We start from the raw sequence: 26,381 nt of genomic DNA, 5'->3' as shown, positions 1-26,381 counted from the left end.
ATTTTTTTAAAATGCCAGTGTCCGTGCACCTTTTGCACGAGCACTTAGGGTGATGTGCACAATCTAGTAAGTGCGCACCCAAGCGGGTCTGAGTGCATGCAGTAGAGCTTGATCCACAGCCCACTGAAGTCAATGGGATTCTCGCTGCTGATTCCAGTGGGCGTCAGATCAGGTGCATTGGGCCTGTGCAGAAGCAGTCATGTAGTGTTGGCCCAAAGCGGCTGACCTTGCAAGGGGTTGAGCGCTCTAGAACCGATTCAGCAAGTGCTAACCTCCCAGCGTGTGAGAAGTTCCATTGCCACCAGTGGCACTGCTCATTGCTTAAAGTTAAGCTCATGCTGAAGTGGATCAGGGACAGAGTGCTCAACCCCTTGCAGGATCAAGCCCCAAATTCACATGGACTTCCAGCCTCTCGAAGGGCCTGATGCAGCTCCCATCAAAGTCCATGGAAAGGCTCTCACTGACTAAGGTGAGAGCTGGATCAGGCCCTGACCTTCCAAGTTCTGATCTAGCAGAGTGCATAAGCCCATGTATGACCAAAGTTTGTATGTAAGTGCTTTGGGGATTGGAGCCCTAGCATTCACCATTGGCACTGACAGTCACAAGCACTAGCCTCTAATGCTAGTCAGGGAAAAAGATACTAATGTCGACAGCTAACACTGTTGACCGTTCTGGTGGCTAACACTGCCAACCAGCCCATTGGGACCACATGCTGTGTTTTCCTAGGAGGAGAATGCCACAAATTCAGGCTCTGTGGGGTCTGGAGAACATCTCGGGTGGGGTAGGACAGGCTGATTTGTTTTCCACAGCATGGTAGTTTAGCTAGGGCTCTTATCTGTGGGTCAAGTGGGCAGCAGAAAGAGACACTGTTAGGAACCTGAGGATACAAGTGTGTCCTTGCATCCCCCCATCTTCAAATCCAGCCTCTGCTGCATGGTTTGTTTCTCTCTCTGTCTCAGTATTTCCAAAACATCTGTCGCTGTCATAGCCAGGTACCAGTTTTGTTAGGAGTCTAGTTTGGCTGTGGCCAGCGGACTCCATATATTGTACTTACTGTAACCAAGACAAATTGGCACAAATAAGGGAACGCGCAAGTGCGATGCAAGAGAGAGAGAAAGAAAGAGCTGGCTTTGCCTACTGTCTATGCTGTACCAGTCTTTTCTGCCACCGTCATTAGCACAACATTCACTTACAGGAAAGACTTGGGGCCAGATCCTCAGCTGGGGCGAATTGTCAGAACTTATGGGGTGCTGTGCTTAATTCCACAAGCTGGGATCTGGCCCCACTGACGCCAGTGGAGCTACAGCTGATGGACACCAGCTGGGATCTGGCCTTTTTTTATCTATTTTTTAATGATCACTGACGAGTAGGGTCCTACCAAATTCAGGGCCATGAAAAACACGTCACAGACCGTGAAGTTTGATCTCCTACCATGAAATCTGGTCTTTTGTGTGCTTTTACCCTATACTGTACAGATTTCCCGGGGGAGACCAGCGTTTCTAAAATTGGGATTCTGACCCAAAGGAAGAAAAGGAGGACTTGTGGCACCTTAGAGACTAACAAATTTATTAGAGCATAAGCTTTCGTGAACTACAGCTCACTTCATCGGATGTATTTGATGAAGTGAGCTGCAGCTCACGAAAGCTTATGCTCTAATAAATTTGTTAGTCTCTAAGGTGCCACAAGTACTCCTTTTCTTTTTGCGAATACAGACTAACACGGCTGCTACTATGAAACCTGACCCAAAGGAGAGTTGCAGGGGGGTCATAAGGTTATTTTAGGGTAGTGATGGTATTGCCATCCTTACTTAGGCACTGCCTTCAAAGCTGGGCGTCCGGAGAGCGGCAGCTGTTGGCCAGGCACCCAGCTCTGAAGGTAGCAGCACAGAAGTAAGGGTGGCAATACCATGCCAAGCCCTCCTTACTTCTGCACTGCAGCTGGCAGCGACTCTGCTTTCAGAACTGGGCTCCTGGCGAGCAGCTGCTGCTCTCCAGCTGCTCAGCGTAGAAGTAAGAATAGCAGTCCCACAATCCCCCCTACAATAACCTTGCAAACCCCCCACAACCCCTTTCTGGATCAGGATCCTACAATTGCAACACTGTGAAATTTCACATTTAAGTAGCTCAAATCATGAAATTTATGATTTTTAAAATCCTATGACCATGAAATTGAGCAAAATAGACCAACGATCACTGACGGGATAGCTCACTCAATGATTACCATTCCCTCTGGGGCACCTGGCATTGGCCACTGTTGGAAGACAGGATACTGAGCTAGATGGACCTTTGGTCTGACCCAGTGTGGCTGTTCTTATGATGGATGTTTTTCTGGATTTTCTTATGCCAAACAATGGTACATCCCAATGACCCCTCTCGCAACTTCTCCCCTCCCCCTTACTTTTTCCTTCCTGCATAACAAAGTGAGGAGCAGCACCCCTGAGTGGCGATCTAGGGGAGCCAGCGATCCGGCTGGCCTCAGTGACCACAGCTCTACTGGCCCTTGGGCTCCCTCGGTTTCTTTATCTTTTCAGAAATACAATCTACAATATCTGTGGCACCAGGCAGCTCCCGGGGAATGGCAGGAACATCTCTGGTGTTGAGGGATTCCCGGAGCACCCTGGGACTCTGGCGGCGGAACAAGAGGTGGAAGGGGAGGCAGAATGTTCAGGTACTTTCTCCTCACTGCGATTTGTGGCCTGTATCCCAGCTTGGCATCGTGAAATCATTGTGCAGCAGCCCTACCAGCTGTTGAAGGAGATGGGGGTTTCTTTGGGAGGGTTGCAATGTCCTCCGGGGACACTGAGCCCTAGTGCTCCGCTCTCCAGGGCTCCGGAGCAGCTCCCTCTCCTTGCTATGGAGCATCGCAGGGCATGGTGTCTATGGGCTGCTTCCCCAGCTGGCACTGATTGGCATAGCTCCCTTGAAACCACTTTGCAGGAGCTGGGGACCTGGCCCTGTTTTCTTTTTGGTGCCTGCAACAGTGGGGTACCTTGGCAACAGGCATGGGCTTTGTCAGCACTTTCCCAATGGCTTCAGTTTAGAGCAGCCACTCCTGCCTCCCTGCTCTCGGTTCTGAGCAGCAAATCTTCCCACCAAAGCTGTCAGGCTTCGCTTGGGAGCCGGTCTTCCCTCCAAATGGCCATTACTGGCTCCCCTCAACTGGTGTAAATCACCATAGCCCTATTGACTCCAGTGGAACTATGCCCATTGACACTGGTTGGGATCAGCCCCATTGACTCCAGCAGAGCTGCGGCTGGGGCTTGGGCCCTGTGTATCTACATTAGATACAGTGCTTCAGCTGCCACTGTGTGTCTGTCACTCTCCGGCTGGTCATTCAGTTTGGTGCTGGTTTCCCACAAGTGAAGTGACTCCCCTCCTCTCCCTTGTCTCTCTCAGTCAGAGAGAAGGCCCGAGAGGACACGCAGGCTGGGCCCAGGTCACACTTGCCTAGGAAAGCCAAGTGGCTGAACAGCGGTTTCCCTGCCTTCGCTGAAGGGTTGGCCCGTGAGAGAAGCTCCCCTGAGAAGGTGGCTGTTCTACAGCAGCAGGTCCTGACGCTCACAGAAGAAATCAAGTCTCAGAAGGTAAGGCTGATCTGGGGATCGTTGCTCCGGAGCCCAGCAAAGCCATTGGGATGGCTCTATAGACCCCAGGGAGCTTTGGATCAAGCCCCTACATGCTAACATGAGCACTTCTTGACGTGCCATTTGCTAGCGGGTTATGCTTGGTTCTCCAGTGATATTCCAATGGAGCTCTTCTCAGTTGGGGCAGGGGAGGGGTCACACCGGTGTGATCCTGCTTGAGTCGGTGGGTGGGGGTGTCACTGGGCTCACACTGGTGTGACCCCACTCAGGGTGGGGGCAGGGTGGTCACTGGGCTCACACTGGTGTGACCTCGCTCAGGTCAGGGGGGTCACTGGACTCACACCCATGTCAGTAGGAGAGGAAGCAGGCTCATGATGAGCAGTTGGCTCCGTCCTTAGTTTACTTCCTGGAGGCGATGGCCTTCTCCCAGGGCATGCAAGCTTCCTCTGTGGCCATGTGCCATGAGCCAGAGCCTGCTCCGAGGTGGGAGGTGACCATGAAAGTGTTACCATGACAAGGGGATTGTTGGCAGCACTGGAACCAGCGTGCGCCATCCCTGCAGTGACAGTGAGCCCAAACCTGAGCAGGAGGGTCTCTGCATCCAGTCAGCCCTCAGGAAGGTGCCTGTGGAGAGCCCAGGGCTAGGTGGGATGCACAGCATCCCCTTGCAAACAGTACAGCACCTCCGGGGTGGTACAAGCCATGGAGCATGGAGACCCCTCTGTGCTGGGTGCTCCCAGGGCAGGCTGGCAGCACAGCTCCGCTGTTATAGACACATAGGAATTGCCAGTCGTTCTCCAACACTGGCTAGTGCCCACATCTCAGCAAAAGGCAGTAATGGGGTGTCCTGCCCAGGGGATGTCTGCCCCAAATCCCCTTAGATAGTGCCCTGTAGCTTAACAAGAACCCCCAGGCCTGCTGCGACCTCAGACAGAGCCAGTGCTGTACTGTGTGTGGTCCGTGTGTTGTGACGATCACGCCATGTCCCCACAGGAGCTGGTTACGCTTCTCCACAAGGCTCTGGAGGCTGCGCAGCAGGAGAAGAGAGCATCCAGCAGGTACCTGACTGCTGCAGAAGATAAAGACCGGCTAGAGCTGGTGCGGCACAAAGTGAGGCAAATTGTTGAGCTCAGCAATCGGGTGGAAGCCCTGGAAACCAACAAGAAGGAGCTGGAGCAGAGCCTGGCTCTGAGGGACAACCGTGTGGAGGAGCTGCAGAAGCACGTGCAGCTCCTGATGGACAAGAACTATGCCAAGCAGCAAGTCATCCTGAAGCTCACAGAGCAGATTGCCCTGGATCTCTCTGAGCCCGTGCAAGAGGCTGATGCTGTTGCTGCAGATACCTTGCACAAGCAGCAGGAGGAGATTGAGCATTTGAAGGTCCGTGAGGCAGGCACAGCCAAATCACAGCTGGAAGGCTCTTTAGTGTCTGATACAGCAGGCGCCTGGGGCTGATTTGTGCCGCTCCTTTGCTATCCAAAGTGCAGGCAGTTTGCAGGGGCTGGGCTGATATCAGTCCTGTGCTTTGAAGGGTTTGTCTGGTTCAAGAGATGGGGAAGTGGTAGCCTAAAGCTTGTTTTGCCTGACTCAGCTTGAGTCATCCTCCATCCAACCCTTAGCTCCTCCTCTTTGTCTATCTTCAGTCAGTCTTCCAGATGTGTCCTCTGTGTAAACAACATTTCCCCTCAGATAGCCTGGCTCACCGTGCAGTTCCCAGTCCCATCTGTGCAGTTATAATGGAAGCTTGTGTCTCTCAACAGAGAAACACTGCAGCCAACAGTGGGGTTTTGTTGTCTGCAGTGATGTGGTGTTGGCTGGTGCCTGGAATGCCTCAGGCCTGGATTTTTAAAAATTAACCAAACCCAGATCTCTCAGCCTATCTCCTTGCAGCATCTTCCAAGCATTATGCACTATTACAAGGCAGACTTGAGGTGTTTTGAGTGCCCTAACTGTACATTCCAGACCTGAATGTATCTGAATTTCTTTTATGTTTAGCCTTACGTCTGGGTCTCTGATGTTATTTGGGAGAATTATGCCCTCCCTGTAATGTATTTTACCTTAAATTATGGAGCCATCCTCTCGTTCTTTAGTTTTTATGTGGGGATTTAAAACAGAGAGGAGAATAGCAAAAGCCTGCCTGCTGTCGGCCAGCTCGGTGTGAGCACCTGCTCTGCTTTCTGGCAGGATGACCTAGATGCCTACAGAACTCAGAACCAGTTCCTCAACTCAGAGATCCACCAGGTCACAAAGCTCTGGAGAAGCATTGCCGAGAAGGAGAAAGTCTTGCTGATGAAGGTGAGGAGAGGTGGCAGCTATTCATTTAATTATTGTGAAGTGAGCACCAATGCAGAGGTTTCCCTTCCTACTCAGCCCTGGTCCCAAATGCACAGTAGGCCAACAAGGGTCTTCTTCCCAGTGGACTCCCATCCACCCCTTCACTCTGCATTTTGGTGGCCCCGACATGGGATCTCTGATCAGCTTCCCTCAGGAATTTCCCAAATAACATACAGGCAGTGACTCTGTCGAAGTGGGGTGCAGTCCTTCCCACACTTATCAGACAGCGGCAAGGCAGTGCTGTGTATCATGGCACTGTACCAGTTCCGTGTTGTTCTCCATGCCATCCCTATGCACCCGAACACCTCGTTTGCTTTTCTAACTGCTGTGGCCGAGGTGCAGATGTCTCCAGTGAGCTCCCAGGGTGGCGTGCCCTTGGGTGGGTCCCTCAGCCTCTCAGGGCCTCAGTTCTCCACTTGTAAACGTGGGAGAACGACCCTTCCTTTCTGGCCTGGGTCTGAGCACTCTCGGGCAGGCTTGTCTCTCACTATGTGTCTGGATAGTGACCAGCACATCAGAGTCTCAAACTCAGCTGAGCCTTCTGCTAGTCACTGTCCCTGGCTAGTAGTTGAGTAGCACTGCCTAGCTGGGGAGCTGCAGAGGAGCAGGTGAAAGAGATGATACAGGTCAGGCTTTAGACGCCTCTTCAAAACGAGGAAGGTATGAACCCAGGTGTCCTGGCCAAATTTCATTCTGGGCAATTCTGACGCCCCCCCCACCCCAATAAAATTCCCTAGGCAGTTTCAGGGGTAGTTTCCTCCACACACACGCACACACTCCAGTGAACTCCCGTTTACCCTCTAACACCCCCCAGCTCAGCAGCCCCTGCTTGCCCTTGCTGCACCGCAGTGACCTACTGCCTGCCCCCGGGCTGCTCTCCTTGCTCCTGCAGAGCTCTGGCTCTTTCCTGCTGCAGCGGCCTTGCTGTGGCTGCTCCTTCCACCCTCCACTGCACTCTGTGGCATGTGGTTGACTCAGGAACTGCCTGCCCACAAACACGGGAGATGCAGGCAGCCCCTGGGGCAGACACCTGGCGCTGGGCGCCGCTGGGTGGCGGGTTTCCAGGGGCAAGGGCAGGCGATGTGGGCTCTGCTCTCCAGCCATGCTCATGGCTGACACACGTGGCAGGGGCTGTCAGTCTTGTGCATCTGCAACTCAGCCACTCTGACAGCACCCCCAATGCTCTCTTCCAGTGTGCCTGCCTGCAAGCCCGCAGCTGCCAGGTGGAGAGCAAATACCTGATGATGTTGCGGAGGCTGCAGGAGGCCTCCCCTGACCTGGCCAGTGGAGATGCCGAGCTGGTGAAGAGCCTGATCCAGGAGGCACTGCAGTGGGATGCGAAGGAGGAAGCAATGGAGGCTCTTCAGCTGAACCCTGTCAGGTAGGGGGCACGTGAGCAAGGAGGGCGCATCACTGCTTTGGGGCAGGGATGCAGCAAGTGTGGAAGGGCTCTCTGTCGTGGGATGGGCCCTTGGCTCAGAACAGTCCTGGGGCGGCTCCTTCTGCCAGGTTCCCAGCTGTCCCATGCTGAGGCGGACAGGCTTGCTGTCCTGCACAGAGTGGGCATAGCCCCCCAACTCCTGGATCTCCAGCAGCAATCTGGTGGATGGATCTGCATGTCTCCCCCAGCCCAGTTCAAGGCTGCTGACAGTCACCTGTGGGTTACAGATTCTGAAATGGGAAGATGCATCCCCAAAACAAAGCACTCCCAGGCCCCTGCGATGGAGCCTGGTCTGTGCATTTAGTCAGATGAGGTGCCATCAGCAATAGCGTTTTCAGTACACACCTCACTGCTGAGTTTGCTATTCCTTGCCCTCCCTGAGCTGGGGCGCTCTGCTTAGCCAGGTGGTGCAGTTTGCTTGGGATGAGCACAGAACTCATCCCTGCTGTGGAGGGGAAGTGAGTGAGTAGCCTTCACATGCAGGCAGTTTGGGGTTTCTGTGCACACATCTGCCATGAGCTGGAGCTAAGTGTTTTCCACGGTGGAGGGGATATTGGAGATGAGCAGAGGCCGGGAGGAAGTGTGAGGCTGGTCTGTCTTCTCTGCAGGGTCACCTGGGTGTGAGCAGTGGGTTAGCCTAACCTGAGTGTGAGCAGCTGCATTGCAAACCCACACTCAAGTTCTTGGGCCTCACTGGGGCCATGTGTGTCACTCGGACTTCTGGGGCACAGCCCATGGGTCTTGGTGTTGCAATGAGCCGAGCTGCTCTGTGAGGCTTTCAGTGAACTGTGGCAGAACTTGTCTGTCCTGAGAACATGGGGGAATTGTGGGAAGGCATTGGAAAACCATCAGGTCTGAGTGGGTTAGTCTGCATCCTCACTGCAAAGTGGGCAGGTTACCAGCCTGAGTGAAAGTGACTCCTGCACTCTAGCCCACCCCCTCCACTGGGCAGCTAACCCGGGTGTCAAGCACCACTGCAGAGGGGTGAGAGGGTTATGGGTGTGGATGGGAGGGGTTAGGGCAAACGTGGGATGGGTGGGTGTAGCCGTGTCCCTGCAGGGCCCTCCTTGGCTCCTGCCCCTGAGGGGCTGAGAGGGTCACACAGAGACCTTTAGGTGCAGTGCCCACCTGATGCTTTTATTTACAGACTGTGTTCCCACCACCTTTCCACCATACACATAGTCCTCTTCTTGCAGTCCACAAGCAGGAGAGGGGGGGCAAGCTTTCTCTCTCCGCTTCCCCTCACTGCCTTTCCTGTAGTGCAGCTTCCCTCTTTCCAGCTTCCCCCCACCCGGCTTCCCTCCCCTGGGGCTCTTATCGAGCCCCAGCCTGATGAGGCAGCAGCTGTTCCAGCTTCCCCAATCAGGGCCAGGTGGTCTACCCAGCTCCAGTTCACCTCCCTGAATTGGAGCTGGAGTGACAGAGGGTTGGCTAACCAGTGTTCTGCTTAGCACCCTGTCACAGTGGGTAATTGCAGTGAAGACAAACCCTGGAGTCAGGAGAGGGGTTGTTATGTGATGGGGAAATCTGTACTGTACCTCTGGCAAATGTCTGTCTGGTTGTTCAGCTTGTCAGCATTAGGACCATGTGTGTGCAGCACCCAGCAGGGCCCCACCCCTGGCTGAGGTGCCACGGGACCAGGCTGGAACTGTTTGAACACAGTTACAAAGGGGGCACTGGAAGGATGTGTGGAGGTGTCGGTGCTCGAGTGATAGGAGGCCCAGCAGTCTAGTAGCTCCTTCCATCTCTAGCAGCTGGGGTTCCAGGAGGAGGGGCCAAAGCTGGCTCTCACAGGGGTGCTGCCCAGGGAGACAACCACTGTGCCTAGGGCAGCAGGAGTGGGGACTGGGCACCGTAGCTGCCTCTGACTCAGTTTGCCCTGTGTACCAGTATCCTGCTGGGCAAAGTCTGTCCAGCACCTAGCACGTGGGTTTCAGCCCCTGCTCTGCTCTGCCTTCTCCAGAGAGTATGACGACTACGGGTTTATGACCATTCCCAAATACGAGGTTGAGGACTGGAAGCTTCTGGCTAAAATCCAAGCCCTAGAGATCAGATCCAACAACCTGCTGAGCCACATGGTGGTGGAGAAGCCTCTTCATGAGAGATGGGCCGGTATGGTTGAGTTGAGCCCCTCTGCAGAGCTGAAAGGCTTGATCCGCTGCGGCATCCCTATGGAGCACCGCCAAAGGGTCTGGAAATGGATAGTGAGCCAGCACCTGTCCCACCACCGCCTCGCCAACCACTACGAGAGCCTGCTGCGGCAGGGCAAGTGCACGGAGCACCCTGCCTTCCGGCAGATCGAGCTGGACCTGCCCCGCACCCTGACCAACAACAGGCATTTCACATCTCCCACCTCCCAGCTCATCCCCAAGCTCCGAAGGGTGCTGCTGGCCTTCTCCTGGCAGAATCCCGCCATCGGCTACTGCCAGGGGCTAAACAGGTGAGACGCTGGGGTGCCACTGCCGGAGCAGCAGGGAAGACTGCTCACTGCTGGGTTGTCTCTGTACGAGGGGATAACAGCCGCCCCTGAGGCCTGAGGGGCTCCTGGAGGATCAGTCCATCACATAATGGGGTGCTTGGATACCCCAGCGAGGGGGCCAGAGGAGTACCACAATGAGAGACCTGCAGGGAAGGGAAGCAGGTGGACATTTCCTATTAGAGTAATGGTTTTGGTTCTTCAGGGATTCCCCCTGTCTGGGGGAGCTGGGACGGCTGCTTTTGTATGAATTTAGATGGAACATGTGGGCTAAAGGTATTCACATCACCCAACCACTTTCCAACATTAAAGTGTTAAACAAGGACCAGGGCTTGACAGACGGAGACCTCAGCTTGCTTTAGTGCAAACACACCATTAAACAACCTTTAACTTTTTATTGAAGCTACAGAAAAGAAGGGAAAACAGCTAAAGACTTTGAAATATAAAGTATTAACAAAGGCTTCCATTTGTACAACATCCATTTTCCCTTTGCCGTTAGCTGGAGAGCATTTTAGAAGGAAAATCTCCCTGTTTGACAGGCCTTAGATGGTACCAAAGGTGGTCATAATTGTCGTCCAAGGTGGGGGTTGGCATTCAGTTGGAGCCAGCAGGGGTGGTGATGTCATCTGGGTCCCTCTCTGGCCCATTCTGGTCACACAACACCTCTCAGGATCAGGCTGATGAGGGCTGGAGCTGCCAGGAAATGGTGGGCTTGGCAGATGTGATGGTGAAGCTCACTCCAGTACCCTCTGCCTGTTCTATCCATCTGTTCTTTTCATTCTTTTTGTTCGTTCTCTCATTCTTTCCCCACAAAATCTCTCTCTTTAAGGACCCCAAGAGGGAGAGGTGGGTGGAATAGCCCATCCCCTCATTATTATGTCCACCAAAAAGGCCTAATATCTGACATACCAATTTTGGCTCATGAACTTCCAACTCCACATCTCCTCTTTTTAACAAGCATAATTTCTCCGCAGTCCTTGAGTCATAGTGACTTGGCCTTTTTCTCTCAGAGTAATTCAGTTATTCTGTCTCCCTTCCGTACCTGTTCCCATCAACGTTTGTTGTTATCAGTTACTGGAACAGCTTGTAACTTTTACATACTTTTTACAGCTGCGCTCCCAAGTTGGGTAGATTTGTAGGCCTATTTGTCACAATGCTGCTTGTAGTAGAGTTGTCAAGGAGGCAAATGCCCTGTGGCCCGCACACACTGGCAATCAATGTCCTGCTTAAAAATGAAGACTTGTTTATGTTTTGTATCAAAGTAGCAGCCATGTTAGTCTGTATTCGCAAAAAAGAAAAGGAGTACTTGTGGCACCTTAGAGACTAACAAATTTATTTGAGCATGAGCTTTCATGAGCTATGAAAGCTTATGCTCAAATAAATTTGTTAGTCTCTAAGGTGCCACAAGTACTCCTTTTCTTTTTTATGTTTTGTGAGCTTGACACCTCTTCCTCCACCAGCCCCATGCTTTCCCTGTCCCCTGTTCAGAGCTAAGAAAGGCAGACCAGTTCCTGTGCCCAGCATTCATCATGCCCTGTGTTCATGGGCCACAAACCCACACCCACATAAATTTGTTAGTCTCTAAGGTGCCACAGGTACTGCTTTTCTTTTTGCAAACCCACACCTACTGACCTCCAGCCAGGAACAAACTTCCAAATCCAGGTTATCAACCCTGTGACAACAGAAATGCTGTCACTCCTCCTCTGAAGGAAAGGTACACAGCAATCTCCCAAACAGGCACTTCCCTCTGAGCTCATCAGAGCTGTTGAGCATCTGAAGAACAATGGGATCAGATTCAGGGAATAGAAGAGAGGCAGAATAAAGTGACTTTTTCAAAAGACTTCTTGTATCCTCACTCAGTATCCTTAGCCCTCATGCGGTGATTTAGGAGGCCTGGAGCATTGCAGTGATGTATATTAACATGATACGAAATGTACATCAGTCATTTGTATCCACGTTGGCCAAATCCTGGGAGCTGCTCAGCACCTGCAGTCACTCCAGAAGCACTTGTGCGTGTGAGTGCAGCAGCCTCTGGAATTGGCTTGCTGGCAGGAACGCGCACTCAGCTTTTCCGTGAGCTGCCCAAGCGGCACGATGTGAAGCTGGCTGCTGTCTGTTAACCTCTGCTTCCTAAGCAATAGGAAAAAGCAAGGCCTGAACTGGTGTGTAGTAATTGAGGCTTGGCGCGGGTGGCACTCGAATGTCCTGGTGACACTCCCCTTAGTGGAGAAGACTTGACATAGATATTGGGAAGCCTTCTTTACTCTTCAGAGTCTGCTCTCTGCACAGTGTCACCCAAAGCTATGTGGTCCCCCCTCCCTGCCCAGCTTTCTACAGGATGTTGTCCGGCAGCCAGATGGGCCCCCACGCCCCCCCCAGTGCGTTCTGCTCTGTGCAGAGTCACCTGTCTGCTACGTGGGCCCTCTCTCTCCCCAGCTGTTTGTGTGGTGTTGCCCAAAGGCTCCTAAGACCCTCCCTCCCATCCGGCTCCGCGGGCAGGCTGGGATGGTGTATCTATTATCTGGCACCTAGGCCATGTATGGGGCTCTGCAGACTGCCGCAGGAAGGCAAGTTCCCTGGCCCAACTTGCTCATCCTGTCCAGCACAGAGCACCCTCTGCTCCTCTGAGGCTGATTGCAGCCAAAGGGGCTCCGGGCTATGACGATGAATGGATGACCAGGGGCAGTTTTGCCAACACCCAGATGTGTCACATGGATCTATCAGGGTAGAGCCCCTCCCATCTCAGAGTGCCATGAGGCCAGGTCCCAGGTGGTGTAAATCAGCACACCTTCACTGGCTTCAATAGATCCCCACCCATGTACCCAAACTGGGGCGCTGGCACCATGAGTCTAGCTTCACTGCTTAGCCCTGCCTAATCTCCAGTGCCTGCTCTAGTACTCTGGCAGTGCTGCTGGACATGGCAATGAACTCCAGCCAGCCTTGTTACTCCGGGAGATACAGGGAGATCTTTGAAGCCCTGGTAAAGCACATTTGTTGGCTGGCCTGTCACTGCTGAGCAGCCCGTACTCCCTGCACCAGAGCCCCACAAAGATTGAATGTAAAACCTGAAGCTAGAAGAGCAATGCCAACCAGAATCTCTGATTTTCCACCAGTGCTATTGCAGGTCAGTAGGTAACAGAGAGTTTGCTTTATTTCATGGTGTTTTGTACATTGCAGGTTGGCAGCCATTGCCCTCCTGGTCCTAGAAGAGGAGGAAAGCGCATTCTGGTGCCTGGTTCACATTGTGGAAAACCTGATGCCGGCGGATTACTACAGCGACACGTTAATAGCATCACAGGTGAGCATGAGAATCCGGCTACATCACGGGGGTGAAAGACAGCAGGGTACTTGCCCAGAGATGTTAAAGGGACATGGTCAATTCCTGCATCCCAGCCCCTGGGAAAGCCCTGGGCTCTCTGCAGCCCTCGTACATAAGCCAATCTTAGGGTTACTTTGCACCACTGGAGGCCTATGCTGTCCAGTGAGTCCTCGGAAGTCAGGCAGTTTTATTAACTGCACAAGCACTCAGCATTGTCTGAATCCATGGGGTTCCTCACATCATAGGTGATCTCATTAACTCTTTCCACTACTTCAGAGTGTTCATTCTAAATGTCTTGCATTTTATTCTTTCTCACAGGATCCAGCACAAGCACCATATCTTCTATTTCAAATGCTCTTTCCTCAGCATGTCTATCATGCCAGGCCTTCCCAACTTCCTGGTTTTCCTTTAGATTTTGCTGAACCAAATCCATCATATTTTGCAATTTTTCATTAAAAATGAGACACATACTCCATCACTGGCTACTCTGTCTCCTCAACATTACCTTCTCAAGAATCATGAATCAGATCTGGGATCCGCTAACCTGCCTTACATAGAGCAGTTCAGAGGGAGCAAACCTAGTAGATTCTTGGGGTACACTCCTGTACACATACAACGGATATGGCAGCCGAACGTCCCCATCATTCTGGCACCTGTCCACATCCATTTTCATCATAGATTTCAAGGTCCCATTGAACCTTTCCACCAGACCATTGATTTGTGGGTAGTAGGGAGCAGCTTTTAGGTGCTTTACTCCACACATTTTCCATAAAAAGAAAATAATAGACATAAAATTAACCCATTGTCTGACAATATTTCTCTGGGAAAACCCATTCTGCTAAAAAGAGCAAACAACGCTGTTGCCACTGTCTCTGCCTCAATGTTAGACAATGCTGCAGCCTCGGAGTACCTGATAGCAAAATCTACCAACACAGGAATATACTTCTTCCCATTCCTGGAAGGTTTAGGGAGTGGTTCTACTTATATCCACAGATGCTCTGGCAAATGCCTTCCCAATAATGGGTTAAAGGCTAGATGGGTGCCTCACTAGGTCCCTTTAACACTTTGCACTTCTGGCACAAATCACAGCGCCTGGAATCATCTCTCACTGTTTCAAAAGGATAAGGCCAGTAGAAATTTTGTCACATGTTTTGCCTACACCCAGATGTCCTGCATTGTGGGGTCTCAGTTACATGGTGTAAGCTGGAGTAGCTTCACAGAAGTCACCCTCGTCCAATGCTTCTGCTAGCATGGGGCAGCCCCTCAGAGCACCTTGCACAGGACTGGGTCTCGGTGACACAGCCGAGCCTGAATGCTCAAATCACACGTAAAGGGCCTTGCTGTGATATGGGTCGGTGTGGGAGAGTCGGGCCCGTCATACTTGTCTCCCCTGCTCCAAAAAGAGAGACCCCCCCCAAGTCTCCTCTGAGTTGGAACCCAGCTGGGACTCAGTAAGAGTATGTAGACTCTTGTAATCTCCCCCATGGACACAGGCTTCCTCTGTTTGACTGGTGCATCAGAGTCTAGGGCAGGTCTGCCAGACTTTCTGATGCTTCAGCATGCTTGCAGCAGAAATCACAGCAGCCACAGCTTCTGGTGCCGTCCCATTGCATTTGTTGTTCATGCGCAGCCAGCAGGAGGAGGAAGAGCTGTTGTGTGTGTCACAGTCAGGGCAGCAGTAGATGTTACAGACTGTGCTCTCTTGGCCCAGTGGCGCTAACTTTCTAATCACCCCCCCAGGTCTGTCCCAGGCCCCACCCCTGCCCCGCCTCTAACACAGTACTGACTTTCCAGACACATGCTGCTGCAGAACCAGCCTTCCCACTGCAGCACTCTTCTTATGTTCTCCCTAATTAACTGGAAGAACAGCCACACTGGGTCAGACCAAAGGTCCATCTAGCCCAGTATCCTGTCTTCCAACAGTGACTAATTCCAGGCGCCCCAGAGGGAATGAACAGAACAAGGAATCATCAAGTGATCCATCCCCTGTCAGCCATTCCCAGCTTCTGGCAAATAGAGGCTAGGGACACCATCCCTGCCCATCCTGGCTAATGGCCATTGATGGACCTGTCCTCCATGAATTTATCTAGTTCTTTTTTTAACCCTGTTATAGTCTTGGCCTTCACAACATCCTCTGGCAAAGAGTTCCACAGGTTGACTCTGTGTTGTGTGAAGAAATACTTCCTTTTATTTGTTTGAAACCTGCTGTCCATTAATTTCATTTGGTGACCCCTAGTTCTTGTGTTATGAGAAGGAGTGAATAACACTTCCTTATCTACTTTCTCCCCACCCGTCATGATTTTATAGACCTCGATCACATCCCTCCTTAGTTGTCTCTTTTCCAAGCTGAAAAATCCCAGTCTGATTAATCTCTCCTCATACGGCAGCCATTCCATACCTCTAAGCATTTCTGTTGCCCTTTTCTGAACCTTTTCCAATTCCAATGTATCTTTTTTGTAATGGGGCGACCACATCTGCACACGGTATTCAAGATGTGGGCGTACCATGGATTTGTATAGAGGCAATATGATATTTTCTGTCTTATTATCTATCCCTTTCTTAACGATTCCCAACATTCTGTTTGCTTTTTTGACTGCCGCTGCACATGGAGTGGATGTTTTCAGGGAAGTATCCACACTGACTACAAGATCTCTTTCTTGAGCGGTAACAGCTAATTTAGACCCCATTATTTTATGTGCACCTGCCTCTGTATCTCATGGATTCTCGCTTTGTCAAACCCAGGTGGATCAAAGAGTCTTTAAAGACTTCTTGTCAGAAAAGCTCCCCAGGCTTACAGCTCACTTTGAGCAGCACAGGATTGATGTCTCACTGATCACCTTCAACTGGTTCCTGGTGGCCTTCGTAGACAGCCTGGTCAGTGACATCCTCCTCCGGGTCTGGGACGCCTTCCTGTACGAAGGAACAAAGGTAGGGAACCACCCCTGGCCCTAGCTATGCCAGGCTCTCAGAACTGCACGTTCTTAGACATTCGGATCCAAGTGGGACACACCCTACCCTGAGCTGGGCAATAGACTGGCGTTCATAATCATTTTGGTCCCATAACTCCCTGGATGACCTGCCCATGTCTGTGCATGTCTCTGGCAACGATGGTGGGCCTGTGGCTTTCAGCTCTGTCTGTACTGGGGCTGGAATGGAAGGATTAAGCCCAGCTTGGGGAGACAGACCCGCACTAACCCTCATGGAGCTAGCATGCTACTCAGAGTGGGAGTGGGGCTAGCCACACAAGCACATATCTAGGATCTTGAACGGGCAAACGCTTGCGGTGGCTAGTTCTCCCGCTGTTCACGTTGGCACGGCTACGTCCTATTCCTAGCATGCTAGCTCAATGAGCACTCCTGCGAACGTCTCTTTGAGCTGGGAATCCCACCCCAGGTATATCTTGGCATCACCTTGTTGGTGCTGGGGCAGTTGGGCCCACACCTCCCCCAGCTGGGCCTCACGCCCTCTCCTGGCCTTCCCAGCTTCTCCCCCTGCAGTCCTACATCATTGCCCTGAGGAAGGTCTGGGGACCTGCTCTGTCGCCTCTCCTGCTTCTAGAGGGGGCACTGGAGCTGCAGGGGTCTTGTGACCTTCTCAGGTTGGGGAAAGGAGCTGGGAGGGAATCTTCTCTTCTTCTTCATCCCCTGGAGAGAAGGCTGGAGGGCAGCAGACCAGGTATGTTCTGGGCCTGGCTTCAGCCAGCCAGAATTGAGGAGGGTACAGTCTTCGTCCTCGGTAGGGGGAGCTCAGAGAAGTTGGAGCTGGGCAAACTCAGTGGATGCCAGTGCAGCTGCTGCTGGACCATGAAGTGGCCCGGAGAGGGCATGAGGATCCATGCAGCCACCAGTGCCTGTTCCCTTGGTGCCAGGTACCACTGCCTGGGGAGCAGGCCTATCCTGAATTCTGTTCTCCATTCCCCACCACCTCGGAAAGGGAGAGCCTCCTATTCCTTACAGTGTTTTCATTAGCGTTGTGCCTTTAACACATTTGCTCTTGTTAAGCATTTGCTCTTGTAGTGTGTTCAGCCTCCAAAGGAAGCATAGAGAATCAACAGTGCAAACTGACAAAGAGTGAGAGGAGATGTGTGTTGGCTTCTGAAGGCCCCCTCCTCTGCTGTGCAGCACAGACACCTGCTGTCCCACCTCATACCAAAGTGCACCAGTGCGAGAGTGCTCCACACCCTGAGCTTTTATACCCTCCATGAGTATATACTGGGCCAACTAAAACACATTTTAACTTATCGTAGGTGATTTTCCGCTATGCTCTTGCCATCTTTAAGTATAACGAAGAGGAGATTCTGCAGATCCATGACAGCCTGGAGGTTTACCAGTACCTTCGCTTTTTCACCCACATGATTGGAGATGGCAGGTGAGAGAAGAGCTGCTCTCAAGCTTCCCCTTTGGACAGTCACATGTGCGCAGACCTGTAAAGTTGACAAAATAGTGACAAGGCCTAGGACTGTTGCCCTGGTGCTTGCAGGGCGGGGAAGGAACAGGAGTTGGCCATGTGCCTTTGCTCAGTGATGTTCACTGATGTCTCGTTAAGCCTAGAAATTGTTGCCTGTACCATTGAGTTTGTGCCCAAAACAGAAAGAGCAGTTAGGTTGACACATCCAGGATTCACAGCCACGAAGGCCATTGACGGGACAGCTGGGTTTGGGGCTGGGGTTTGCTTTTGTTCTGCTGGAGAAGAAGGATCCTGTTTTTCTCAAAGTCGAGCGTGCACCGTGGGCATGGGATGAAAGGCAGGATTTGGCCGGTGAACCTCTTCCCTGGGAAACATGGCCCCTCAGACTAATCCCACCGTGAGGGAGTCCTGGGACATACCACTGAGCCTGCTTAGGGGGCAAGGGCACAGCCTCTCACAGGAGCAAGATCCATCCTAGCAGTAGGTGAGGAGCGTCTGTCCGCCTGGAGAAAGGTCCCCCTGGGTGTTCATGGCCTTGCCTTGCCAAGCTCAGAGGCTTCTTTTCCTGGCTGGGGCAGAGGAAGGTTGGCTGCTGGAGCTGAAATGCTTTATACTGGGGTAAGGGGGGACTGACACTATCAGCTGATGAGTCCTCGGGTGCCGTCCTTATAGCTCGTGGCTGCCAGCTGTAGTCCAGCCGGGCTACAAGTTGGTCACTTTGTTGCAATGCAAGGGCAGTGCTGCCCCGGCAGGAGGGGACAGCACTCACACATTAGGACCCGGGTGTTCAGCTGATTAGCTCACCCGTGTACCCTGTCTTCTCCCGGTAGGAAGCTGATGAGCATCGCTTTCAGTGACATGAATCCCTTCCCAATGAAGGTGCTGCGGAACCGGCGAGCGACACACCGGGTGGAGCTGGAGGCAGAGCTGAGCAAGCTGGAGCGGATCAAGGCGCAGTACGTGAAAGAGCAAGCAGAGCAGGTGACCTGGTGCCTGGATGGAGCCGTTAGCGAGGAGGAGGAGGAGATGTAGCCAGAGAAGTGGCTGCTGTCCTGCGCCTGAATCCCTGGTCCTGGAGCTCTGCAATAGCATCGCTCTCCTTTCTAAGAGAGATGGAAAATCCTGAGGCGAGCAGGGCCAGCGGAGAGGGTAGGCACAGTGCTTCTGAGGAGCTCAGCTGGGAGGACTGTGTCCTGCCCAGACCTGCTGGCTCACCGTCCACCCAGCACACAGCGGTGGAGATGCAAGAAAGATTCTTGGAAAGATCCTGTCTCGCTCTCTCTGAACCATCCCGTCCATTCCTCCCCACCGTCTTGCTGCAGCTGCACGAGACAGGGTGCCCAACCTATAGTCTGTGGGCTGTACATAAGGCGCACAGCCTGCTTCAACACAAAATACTAACAGCCAATTCATTAGCATTTGGTCACGTTTATATCATTTTAGTTTAGTTATGAGTTCTGTATGTTTTTTTTCTGTTTTCTATAATTCCGATACACGTTTTATGCACTAATTTCTTTATTTGTTTTTAAATAGGTTGCTATGTATAGTATTGTCTATCTAAACACATATGAAACAGAATCTCTCTGGCCCATTCCAGGTTGTGCTTAGGTTTATGTGGCCTTCCTGTGTAATAAGGTTGGGAAACCAAGTGTCGCAGGATGCTTGTTGATTGATCACAGGTGACTTTAATTGTGTGCACCATATTGGAGGCTGGTGAGGCGCATGTGATCCAGAAAGCCTTCCAATGTCTTTGAGTATGCTCTGCTGGCAATTTAAAGGGTGTGTGTGTATAATCATAGCAAGTATTAAGACAAAAGCACTCGCTTGAGAGTTAGTGTGTGAAGCCCCTGAATTAGTGAAGGAGAGAGACCTGATGGAACTCTTGAAGCTACCATAGCATCTTTCTGCAGCTAGTTTGCCAGGAGGTCACATTTGATGTTCAAGCATGCTCGGGGTTAACCCAATGAAACTATGTTCCCTGGGGCTGTGCACTGATAATTCTACTATGTCTTTTCTGAGATGGGATGACCAGAACTGAAGTTACTATTCAAGGTGTAGCCATACCCTGGATTTATAGGGTAGCATTATGATTATTTTCTATCTTATTATCTCCCTGGCCTAATGGTTCCTAATATTCTGTTTGCTTTTTTGACTGTTGCTGCACGTTGAGTGGATGTTTTCAGAGAACTATCCACAATGACTCCAAGATCTCTTTTTTGAGTGGTAACAGCTAATTTAGACTCCATCATTTTGCATGGGAGTAAGGACTGCAGGATCAGGTCTTTAAATAGCTCGGACCTTTCTCTCACTCTCCCTCCTCCACATCTGATCCCTGTTGCTGTATACCCAGAGAGCTGCTGAAACCTAGCAGGGCAGGGAAGGTATAGTGAGCCCAGGGGCAAACACTGGCTGAACAGAGGTGGGGTGCAAGGTCTACCCTTTACAAGCCCCTTTGGGACACACACAGCTCCAAAGGGGCTGGGTTGGTGACTGGACCATGGTGCTGCTCCCTCCACCCCAGCCCATAAGGGGAAGCAGACTCCACCGTCCCCACAGCACAGTCCCTCCCAAGATCCCCTCTGGCTGTGGGGCTCCACACTGGCCCTTATCCAGGGCTGAGCTAGCCCAGCCCAGAGAGGGGCTTGACCAGATTAGGGGCCAACACACATTTTCAATAAAGCCATTTCTCCCCAGGGTTTGGCAAAAGCCCTGCTCCAAAGGGGTGAATCTGATGTTGGGTAACAGCGAAACCCCTCCAACCCAGCATCTGGCCAGCCTGAGCTAAGGCATCCCCCAGAATGAGGTTCCCGGCTTCACCCCCTATGGTATCCCAGCAGGTGCTGCACCTGAGACTGGCGTTCCTAGAATGGTGGCTGTGATATCAGCCTCAGGCTCTGGAACCATGGCCTCAGCAGGTCATACAGAGAGACAGGCAGAGATCCACGAGTTGGCCTTCGCCACTGAGGTTCAGTTCAGTGACTTGCCCAAGGTCACCCAGCAAGATAGTGGCAGAACTAGAACTCAGGTCTCCTGCGTTCCCAGCCGGTGCTCCAGCCAATAGGCTACACTTGAGTGTGGAGAGAGGAGATGGCTTTTTTACACCTCAGACTTATCAAAGGATGTGATTTTTGAAAAAGGAAAATAATATGTCAAAAAGAAAAGGAGTACTTGTGGCACCTTAGAGACTAACAAATTTATTTGAGCATAAGCTTTCGTGAGCTACAGCTCACTTCATCGGATGAAAATGCATCCGATGAAGTGAGCTGTAGCTCACGAAAGCTTATGCCCAAATAAATTGTTAGTCTCTAAGGTGCCACAAGTACTCCTTTTCTTTTTGCGAATACAGACTAACACGGCTGCTACTCTGAAACCCAAATAATATGTCAGTAACCAAAAGGAAGGGTTCTGCCTGGTGGCAACAGGGCCTGGCTAATGGAATGATGGGACATTCACCCAAACAGCTGTAATGGTAGCTTGCCTGCTTTCCAGAGAGAATTCAAATAACATCAAAGCTATGTGAGAGTGTGTTGGGTGTTTTTATTAACTAATTCCCTCTGCACCACCGCTGCCCGACAATAGTCTTGCGCCTGCTTCTGAAATCCTGGCAGGTTGGTCAGTATTTTATTTGCTTTTTACCTGAATTTTCATTTCAAAACTAATTCTTCACCAAGTTCATGATGTATCTGCATGAGCCAGGATGGCAGTTTTCCCTTTGAGTTTTTGGCATGCTTTCCAAACAGTGTGAGGCAACCTATTTAGACACTATACACTTGTCTCTATATACCCAAAAGAACTGGTCAAAAGTTTTCATCATAAACATTTTCTGTGGAAAAAATGGGATTTTGTTAAAAATGAAATTTTTCATGGGAGACTGTTGCTTTGGCACCATTTTTAATGAGAAAATTCAAAATGGACGAAAAACAAAAATTTGCATTTTGAATTAAAATTTTTGTTTTTGTTTTCAAACTGGCAAATTTTCAACATTTTAAATCTTCATTATCCCCATTCTCTCTCTCTTCTCCTCTTTTGCCACTAAATACAATAAAATGAATGATGTACAAGGTTTCCCCCACATACACTTTTTCTTTTTTCCCCTCTAACTTTTCCAACTTTGAAAAAGTGACAGTACAGTAAAAGGAAGATTGGAGCACTGTAACGGCAGCTTCTCAAAGTGGGAGAAATTGTGGAGAAATTCTGAAAAGTTAGTCAAAAAAGAGAGAGGAAAAGGTGACAGAATAAAGGTAGATTTTCATCTATTGCACTCAGGCAAAAAAGGAAAAATTGGGAGAAATAGGAAAAAAAGAAAAGGATACCCGTGGCACCTTAGAGACTAACAAATTTATTAGAGCATAAGCTTTCGTGAGCTACAGCTCACTTCATCGGATGCATTAACAATCCCACAAATTTTGAAATATTGAAAATTTTTCAGTTTTCAGCAGTTGAATCAAAATGAAAAAATTGATTCAATCTCAAGATTTTGGGGAGATTGGACTCTTGAATTTTGAACTTCTGGAGTTGGCAATTGTGACCCTAAGAGCATCCCTATGCCAGAACACAAGAGGGTACCCAGCAGTTGGCTGGACAGCTCCATGTAGCCCAATTTACCATGGATATAATCCGTATCTAAAAGGTGTCACGTCATATGTCATTGGAAAACCAAAAACTAATCACTGATCTTTTGGCATGATGTTTACATGCATAGGTGCCGACTCTGTGGGTGCTCCAGGGTTGGAGCATGCACAGAAAAAATATGGTGGGTGCTCAGCGATCAGCTCCTCCTCCTCCCCCCAGCATCTCCCATCCACCAGTGACCCCGCTGATCAGCATCTCTCCCTCCCCTCAGTACCTCCTCCACACCAGTGATCAGCTGTTCAGCGGCATGCAGGCAGCGCTGGGGGGAAGGGGAAGGAGTAAGGACAGAGTGGGGTGGGGGTGGGGCAAGGTGGGGCCTTGCGGGTGGAAAAGGTGGAGTGGGGGCAGGGCCTGGGGCAGAGCAGGGGTCAAGCACCCCTCGGCACATTAGAAAGTCGGCGCCTCTCTTTGTATGGTCAACCCACAAAGGAATATACTATTGTGCTGGAATTATGACCAAAATGTGTTTAAACCAGACATGTTGGGGGAATTGATAAACAGGATTTTTCCAGACAAAGGAATGAGGTTCTGCTTGCTTGAATGCATCTCCCAAGTAAATGGAGGAAGTTGTTACCAACACCAAGAAAAGCATATTTGCATGCCAGGGAAACAAAGCCGTCAGAAGAGCAAGTGGGGGAAAAGTGATCACTTAACATTCTCAACAGGGGGTGGAGCCAGCACCCCCAGGAAGACTTCCTGCCTTGGGAAGCAGGGTCAAATAACTGTGAGAGAGACGCTTTTCAAAGCTTTCCTGGACTATCAAGAGAGGTGCAGCAACCCCCTGTCACAGAGTCACCGGAGCGATGCGCTGGAACTACTCTATACGAAGCCAGTCAGGATTCTGGGGGAGCCTCCTCTCTCTGAGCATGCTGTCACCAGGGCAAGAAGCTTAGACAGCTTCGACCTTCCTGGGTCTGACCTCGGGGCATTCAGCATCCCCTTCCACACCATGTGCTTCCCGCAGCGAGTCCACCCGTGCAGGGCTCCTGGGGAAGCCAGAGGGCCCTGCACCCCAACTCCGCAGTCAGACATGACTCTTAGCAAGCGTAAAATGGAAGGTTTATTAGTTGACAGGAACACAGCATAGAACAGAACTTGTTAGCACAGAAATCAGTGACTTTCAGCCAAATTGATCTTGGGGGAACCCCGGGCCAGATGCCCTGGACTCGCACACTTCCAGTCCCCTACCGCAGACTGCCCAGCTTCCAGTGACCCGACCTCTGACACTCCTCCTGGTCTTTGTCTCACTTTCCAGACAAAGTGTCACCTCGTCGCATTCCCCTCCTGGGTCTCAGGTTACGAAGGGCACTGGCCATAGCACATGTGCGGGCCGCTGGAGCAGCCTCACCTGCCTTCAGAGTCTCAGCCAAAGTCACACACCCTTATTCCCACAACCTAGGCACTGGTGCAGCACAAAGGGAAACGGAAGCACACACAGTATTCATGCAAAAACAGTAAAACTCACATAGGCTCAACAGTAAGACTGACAGACTCACATACAACATAAGAAGGGAAAATCCCCACTTCATCACACCCTCTAAGTTACCCTTCCCCGAGGGGGAAGAGGAAAACCAGTGCCTTGGACTCTGTGGGGATCCTGACTAAGAGCTAATCAGCCACTGCTGGAAAAGGAAGATGGGGAGGAAATTACCTTGAACAAGAATTGTAACTTGTTACTAGGTCTTAGCCATTAGAAAGCATATTTTTAATTTGATTTGTAACTCTTTCTATTTCTATCCCTTATACTTGAACTCACTTAAAACCCCTCTCTTGTTCATAGATACTAAGGTCAGAAGGGACCACTCTGATCATCTAGTCCGACCTCCTGCACAGCGCAGGCCACAGAATGTCACCCACCACTCCTATGAAAAACCTCACCCATGTCTGAGCTATTGAAGTCCTCAAATCATGGTTCAAAACTTCAAGGAGCAGAGAAGCCTCCCTCCAGTCAACCATGCCCCATGCTACAGAGGAAGGCAAAAAAACCTCCAGGGCCTCTCCAATCTGCCCTGGAGGAAAACTCCCTCCCGACCCCAAACATGGCAATCAGCCAAACCCTGAGCACATGGGCAAGATTCACCAGCCAGATACCCAGGAAAGAGTTTTCTATAGTAAATCAGATCCCATCCATCTAATATCCCATCTCAGGGGATTTGGCCTATTTACCCTGAATATTTAAGATCAATTACTTACCAAAATCCCATTATCCCATCATACCATCTCCTCCATAAACTTATCGAGTAGAATCTTAAAACCAGATAGATCTTTTGCCCCCACTGCTTCCCTTGGAAGGTTATTCCAAAACTTCACTCCTCTGATGGTTAAAAACCTTCGTCTGATTTCAAGTCTAAACTTCCTGGTGGCCAGTTTATACCCATTTGTTCTTGTGTCCACATTGGTGCTGAGCTTAAATAATTCCTCTCCCTCTCCTATATTTATCCCTCTGATATATTTATAGAGAGCAATCATATCTCCCCTCAACCTTCTTTTAGTTAGGCTAAACAAGCCAAGCTCCTTAAGTCTCCTTTCATAAGACAAGTTTTCCATTCCTCGGATCATCCTAGTAGCCCTTCTCTGTACCTGCTCCAGTTTGAATTCATCCTTTTAAACATGGGAGACCAGAACTGCACACAGTATTCTAGGTGAGGTCTCACCAGTGCCTTGTATAACGGTACTAAAACCTCCTTATCCCTACTGGAAATGCCTCTCCTGATGCATCCCAAAACCGCATTAGCTTTTTTCACAGCCATATCACATTGTTCATTGAATACACTTTTTACTTTGCATCTAAACCAGCCCAGTGCTTTGATTGAATTGAGAGATTGTTAGCTCCAGTCAAGAGAACAAGCTGCTGTTTCTGTCTCTTTAAAGGCACGGCAAACGTAACTTCTGGGAGTGCTCCAGGAGAAGGCTGGACACTGCAGGGAGATGGTTTGGAGGAAATCTAGGACTGGGGGGCGATGGAGTCGCTCTGCAAATTGTCACTGGGCAGCGGAAGCCAGGCTGTGTCCTGCGTGCCGGTCTGCTGGCTGTGGCTCTCCGGGCTGTTAGCTACAGCTGCACAGCATTGAAGGCACCCAGAGTGACAGGACAGGGTGACACAACCCCTCACTGGTCTGGGTTGCCCCCCAAAACATTACAGCAATACTGAGGCAATTAAAGATAATTTTGGATGTTCAATCTGCCCTTCTGCCATTATTACATTAGTCCTGGGCTCAGATAGGTGGCCTTTCCTTGGCCTCCGTAAAATGCATTCCAACTGGACAGAGTTATACATGTTGAAAACAACCACTCCCTATTGTATTGTACAGCTTGTTTTTGGCAACACGTCAACAGCGTTCCCTGTTCTCTAGCACTAGCTATGCACCACCAGGGTCTTGCTGCAGCATTGCACACCAGGCTCTCCTGGACAGCACACAGGTGAAATGGATGATAATTATGGTGGTTTTGGCCTAGGACTGTGAACAAGAGGATGTGTAGCATAGTGGGCAGGGAGCGAGCAGACTCGTGCTACATCCTCCATTAGACTTGTCTCCTGCAGCATGGTGCCTCTGGCTCTGCACAAAGGCCCTGCTTCTCCTCCCCCTTACACCAGCTTTACATCAGAGTCACTCAGTGATTTGTGTGGCCTTTCTCCTGACCTGCGAGAGGAGGATCACGCCCAGACCCAGACACTCCTGGATCCAAGGCTATGAAGCTGATAGCGTCTCAACAGGGAGCACACCAGTCCTGCTACCATGCATTAATCATTCACTTCTCCATGTGGACTTTGCTACTCACAAATGATGTTGCCAAAACAACCAAGAGCTTGTGGGAGGGGCCTTATTAAATGAGACCTGGGTGCGGCTAATAAGATGCTTCTGTCCACTTGCCATGGATCGCCGAGCATTCCTATTTGTCCTGTCAGCCATAGGGTTGGAGAATGCATTGTGGTACGGTGAAAATGGTGTGTGCAGGGAGTGGGATCTAGCCTGTTCCTGCACTGAGAGATTAACTAAAGACACGAGTTCAGTAATGCAGGGAGATAGCCAGGAAGGCAGGGCATTCCCCTCACTCAATGGCATCCGATGAAGTGAGCTGTAGCTCACGAAAGCTTATGCTCTAATAAATTTGTTAGTCTCTAAGGTGCCACAAGTACTCCTTTTCTTTCAATGGCTGCTGCAACCGCTCTTTTCAGGGGGTGCACATG

General features: G+C 50.8%; 1 protein-coding gene across 5 annotated transcripts in view; it reads left to right on the top strand.

Annotated features, from left to right (window-relative positions):
* The window catches only part of TBC1D2 (TBC1 domain family member 2), a 28,262-nt gene extending 7,456 nt beyond the window's left edge, over positions 1 to 20,806 (top strand). For 2 of the 5 annotated variants that reach the window (XM_038401418.2, XM_038401421.2), the window contains 10 exons: positions 2,531 to 2,667; positions 3,396 to 3,583; positions 4,577 to 4,963; positions 5,768 to 5,878; positions 7,111 to 7,298; positions 9,322 to 9,798; positions 13,012 to 13,132; positions 15,896 to 16,081; positions 17,400 to 17,521; positions 18,391 to 20,806. In XM_038401418.2, coding sequence (XP_038257346.1) covers positions 2,531 to 2,667; positions 3,396 to 3,583; positions 4,577 to 4,963; positions 5,768 to 5,878; positions 7,111 to 7,298; positions 9,322 to 9,798; positions 13,012 to 13,132; positions 15,896 to 16,081; positions 17,400 to 17,521; positions 18,391 to 18,592 — 2,119 coding nt within the window. In that variant the 3' untranslated portion in view covers positions 18,593 to 20,806. Of the gene's footprint in view, positions 1 to 2,530; positions 2,668 to 3,395; positions 3,584 to 4,576; positions 4,964 to 5,767; positions 5,879 to 7,110; positions 7,299 to 9,321; positions 9,799 to 13,011; positions 13,133 to 13,471; positions 13,611 to 15,895; positions 16,082 to 17,399; positions 17,522 to 18,390 lie in introns of those variants that run through there. The other 3 variants (XM_043515482.1, XM_043515485.1, XM_043515483.1) reach the window with 3 other exon arrangements.
* Positions 20,807 to 26,381: the final 5,575 nt, after the last annotated feature.

Source organism: Dermochelys coriacea, chromosome 5, assembly GCF_009764565.3.
Source record: "Dermochelys coriacea isolate rDerCor1 chromosome 5, rDerCor1.pri.v4, whole genome shotgun sequence".
Lineage (NCBI taxonomy): Eukaryota > Metazoa > Chordata > Testudines > Dermochelyidae > Dermochelys > Dermochelys coriacea.
Note: the sequence above shows the minus strand (reverse complement) of the source record. Positions and strands in the feature narration are given on the sequence as shown.